The sequence below is a fragment of the Sesamum indicum genome, linkage group LG4 (genome assembly GCF_000512975.1).
Source record: "Sesamum indicum cultivar Zhongzhi No. 13 linkage group LG4, S_indicum_v1.0, whole genome shotgun sequence".
NCBI lineage: Eukaryota > Viridiplantae > Streptophyta > Magnoliopsida > Lamiales > Pedaliaceae > Sesamum > Sesamum indicum.
Window position 1 is genome coordinate 13,987,800 of NC_026148.1, and position 5,263 is coordinate 13,993,062.

Below are 5,263 nucleotides of genomic sequence, written 5' to 3' on the forward strand. Positions count from 1 at the left end.
GAGTGTGAAAATAAGTTGCTTATTCTTAAAAAGAAAAGAACTAAAAAAAGGTGGTCTATAATTTACTGTTGGATGCTTAAGCTCTTGTTCCCTCTGTACCTTTCTAGTGCCTAAGCTCTAGTTCCATTGGTACTTTTCTAGCACAAATGTAGAGGACACCTCTATCTCAGAGACGGATACTTCCAACTGATCCTCAGGGAATTTCGTAGAAAAAGTAGAGAAGTTGCTCTACGTTGAAATGACGATATCTGTGACTGTCTATCGTATAGGTCATAGTCAATACTCAATAGCAATACTTGACTTCTCTGAGTGGGTTGTGCAGAATGATGCACCCATGTGGGGGGTTGTTAAACTTGCTTCTCAGCTTTGTTCAAGTGCAGCTGATTGAATTATACCAGTGACCCTTATTTCCCAAGTGAAAAATTACTGCAAATTAGCTTCCAAGACGAACACCGCGAGTGAGAATGCTGTGAATTTTGATCGGTAAGGTTCTTGATTGATCAAATTCTCCTGTCTTTCCTTGATTGTTTTTGCTGATAAAACCATTGATTCTAGTTCTAATCTGGATGCAGGTGTAGTATTCCTGTGCTGAAGTTAGCTTCAGCGTTAGGATTAATACATGCATTTAATTTTTCCCATTGTTGGAAGAATGAAGTATTATTCTTGTATGCCTGTGCTCTGATTCTCCCTGTCCCTTTAGCTCGTAAAATCATTTAGATGCCATCTTTTCAAGTTGAAATTGCGTTTACTTTGTCTGCCGGAACAACTTCAAAGATGGTCCTTTTATCCTCTCTGCTCATTTTACTTTTCAGTCATGAAATGGAACTAAGAAATTGTAGAATATATACATATGTTTAAAGGAGAGACCAACGGCACTATCATGGTTGGTAAAATATGGATGGTTCATGCACACACACTCACAGACACACAGACACACACAAAAAAAGAAAAAAGACGCACAGACAAGAAAATTGAAAAGCCGGAACAATAAGGTGCATCATTCAGCAATACTTCTCAAGAATTAGTTAGCAGATAATAACCACCTAAGCCATTTATTAGATTTCATGAATCCTCCACTTATTTTCTCTCACTATATCCCCTATAGTAAAGTAAATCAATCTAATACCACTCTTGCTAACGACATATATTAAAGGACAAAATGCATAAAAGCCTACTGTGTTTTAAAAACTCTGCAAAAAAAAAAACCCCCCTATTTTCAAAATAAGCTAAAAGCTACCATGTATTCTGTAAAATTCAGCTCAATCGCCCCCTCTCCGTTAAATCCAAATAAGAGAAATAATGAACTCTCCCATGTCCTGTTATTGTTCTTCATTTCAATAAATACTTTTCATATCAGGTAAACAAAAATAAGAATACACATCTACGCAAGCACACAAAAATGTTATAAATGATATAAATAAACCACAAAGATACATAATACCCGTAATGAGCATAAAATGTTGCAAAACAATGGTAACATCCTGCACGAGAAAAAAGGTTGTGTAGATACAAATGAAGACTTAGAAACTGAAGCAGAATGACAAATGTAACAAGACGTATATGGCATTCGTTGGCGCAGAAAATAAAGGCAACACCTCAGTTCTTCTATGTTCAAAATGGAAGTAAAACATATTTTACCGTGACATACGCACATACACACACACACACACCCCGCACACGCACACACACACACACCCCCCCTACACACCACACACACACACACACACACTCCGCACACGCACACACCCACACACCACACACACTCACACACACACACATACCCACACACCAGACACACACTCACACACACACATACACACACAAAGAGAAAAAAGACGCACAAACAAGGAAATTGAAAAGCCGGAACAAGAAGGGCGCATCATTTAGCAAAATTTTTCAAGAATTAGTTAGCAGATCATAACCACCTAAGCCATTTATCAGATTTCATGAACCCTCCACTCATTTTCTCTCACTATATCTCCTCTAGTAAAGTAAATCAATTCAAAACCACTCTTGCTAACGAGATATATTAAAGGACAAAATGCATAAAAATCCACTGTGTTTTAAAAACTCTGCAAAAAAAAACCCCCTATTTTCAAAATAAGCTAAAAGTTACCATGTATTTTGTAAAATTCAGCTCAATCGCCCCCTCTCCGTCAAATCCAAATAAGAGAAACAATGAACTCTCCCATGTCCTGTTATTGCTCTTTATTTCAATAAATACTCTTTCATATCAGGTAAAAAAAAAAAAAAATACACATCTACGCAAGCACACAAAAATGTTATAAATGACATAAATAAACCACAAAGATACACAATACCCGTAATGAGTATAAACTATTGCGAAACAATGGTAACATCCTGCACGAGAAAAAGGGTTGTGTAGATACAAATGAAGACTTAGAAATTCAAGCAGAATAACAAATGTAACAAGACGCATATGACATTCGTTGGCGCAGAAAATAAAGGCAACACCTCAGTTCTTCTATGTTCAAAATGGAAGTAAAACATATTTTACCGTGACACACGCACATACACACACACACTGCACACACACACACACCCCGCACACGCACACACACACACACACACCCCCTACACACCACACACACACACACACACTCCGCACACGCACACACCCACACACCACACACACTCACACACACACACATACCCACACACCAGACACACACTCACACACACACATACACACACAAAGAGAAAAAAGACGCACAAACAAGGAAATTGAAAAGCCGGAACAAGAAGGGCGCATCATTTAGCAAAATTTTTCAAGAATTAGTTAGCAGATCATAACCACCTAAGCCATTTATCAGATTTCATGAATCCTCCACTCATTTTCTCTCACTATATCCCCTCTAGTAAAGTAAATCAATCCAAGACCACTCTTGCTCACGAGATATACTGCAGGACAAAATGCATAAAACCCCACTATGTTTTAAAAACTCTGCAAAAAAAAAAACCCTCCTATTTTCAAAATAAGCTAAAAGCTACCATGTATTTTGTAAAACTCAGCTCAATCGCCCCCTCTCCATTAAATCCAAATAAGAGAAATAATGAAGTCTCCCATGTCCTGTTATTGCTCTTCATTTCAATAAATACTCTTTCATATCAAGTAAATAAAAATAAGAATACACATCTACGCAAGCACACAAAAATGCTATAAATGATATAAATAAACCACAAAGATACACAATACCCGTAATGAGCATAAAATGTTGCGAAACAATGGTAACATCCTGCACGAGAAAAAGAATTGTGTAGATACAAATGAAGACTTAGAAACTGAAGCAGAATGACAAATGTAACAAGACGCATAAGGCATTCGTTGGCGCAGAAAATAAAGGCAACACCTCAGTTCTTCTATGTTGAAAATGAAAGTAAAACATATTTTACCGTGACACACGCACACACATACACACACACTACCCTCACACACACACCCCGCACACACACACACACACCCCCACACACCACACACACACACACCGCACACGCACACACCCCCACACACCACACACACACACACACACACTCCGCACACGCACACACATCTACAGCCACACACCACACACACACCGCATATGCACACATACACACACACACCCCCACACACCACACATACACTCACACACACACACACACACAAATAAAAAAAGAAGAAAAAAGATAGACAAGGAAATTGAAAAGCTGGAACAAGAAGAGCGCATCATTCAGCAAAACTTCTCAAAAATTGGTTAGCAGATCATAACCACCTAAACCATTTATCAAATTTCATGAATCCTCCACTCATTTTCTCTCACTATATCCCCTCTAGTAAAGTAAAATCAATCCAAGACCACTTTTGTTAACGAGATATATTAAAGGACAAAATGCATAAAACCCCAATGTGTTTTAAAAACTCTGCCAAAAAAAACCCCCTATTTTCAAAATAAGCTAAAAGCTACCATGTATTTTGTAAAACTCAGCTCAATCGCCCCCTCTCCATTAAATCCAAATAAGTGAAATAATGAAGTCTCCCATGTCCTGTTATTGCTCTTCATTTCAATAAATACTCTTTCATATCAAGTAAACAAAAATAAGAATACACATCTACGCAAGCACACAAAAATGCTATAAATGATATAAATAAACCACAAAGATACACAATACCCGTAATGAGTATAAAATATTGCGAAACAATGGTAACATCCTGCACGAGAAAAAGGATTGTGTAGATACAAATGAAGACTTAGAAACTGAAGCAGAATGACAAATGTAACAAGACGCATAAGGCATTCGTTGGCGCAGAAAATAAAGGCAACACCTCAGTTCTTCTATGTTGAAAATGAAAGTAAAACATATTTAACGTGACACACGCACACACATACACACACACTACACTCACACACACACCCCGCACACGCACACACACACACCCCCACACACCACACACACACACACACACCCCCACACACCACACACACACACACACACACAAATAAAAAAAGAAGAAAAAAGATAGACAAGGAAATTGAAAAGCTGGAACAAGAAGAGCGCATCATTCAGCAAAACTTCTCAAAAATTGGTTACCAGATCATAACCACCTAAACCATTTATCAAATTTCATGAGTCCTCCACTCATTTTCTCTCACTATATCCCCTCTAGTAAAGTAAATCAATCCCAGACCACTTTTGTTTACGAGGTATATTAAAGGACAAAATGCATAAAACCCCAATGTGTTTTAAAAACACTGCAAAAAAAAAAACCCCTATTTTCAAAATAAGCTAAAAGTTACCATGTATTTTGTAAAACTCAGCTCAATCGCCCCTTCTCCGTCAAATCCAAATAAGAGAAACAATGAACTCTCCCATGTCCTGTTATTGCTCTTTATTTCAATAAATAGTCTTTCATATCAGGTAAAAAAAAAAAAAAAGAATACACATCTACGCAAGCACACAAAAATATTATAAATGACATAAATAAACCACAAAGATACACAATACCCGTAATGAGTATAAACTATTGCGAAACAATGGTAACATGCTGCACGAGAAAAAGGGTTGTGTAGATACAAATGAAGACTTAGAAATTCAAGTAGAATGACAAATTTAACAAGACGCATATGACATTCGTTGGCGCAGAAAATAAAGGCAACACCTCAGTTCTTCTATGTTCAAAATGGAAGTAAAACATATTTTACCGTGACACAAGCACACACACACACTGCACAGACACACACCCCGCACACGCACACACACACAC

General features: G+C 37.5%; 1 protein-coding gene across 1 annotated transcript in view; it reads left to right on the top strand.

Annotated features, from left to right (window-relative positions):
- Nucleotides 1-1,128, top strand: part of LOC105161017 (7-methylguanosine phosphate-specific 5'-nucleotidase A) — a 6,227-nt gene extending 5,099 nt beyond the window's left edge. The window contains exons 10-11 of the mRNA XM_011078570.2: nucleotides 323-483; nucleotides 573-1,128. Of these exons, the coding sequence (XP_011076872.1) occupies nucleotides 323-388 (66 nt within the window). The 3' untranslated portion in view covers nucleotides 389-483; nucleotides 573-1,128. The remainder of the gene's footprint in view (nucleotides 1-322; nucleotides 484-572) is intronic.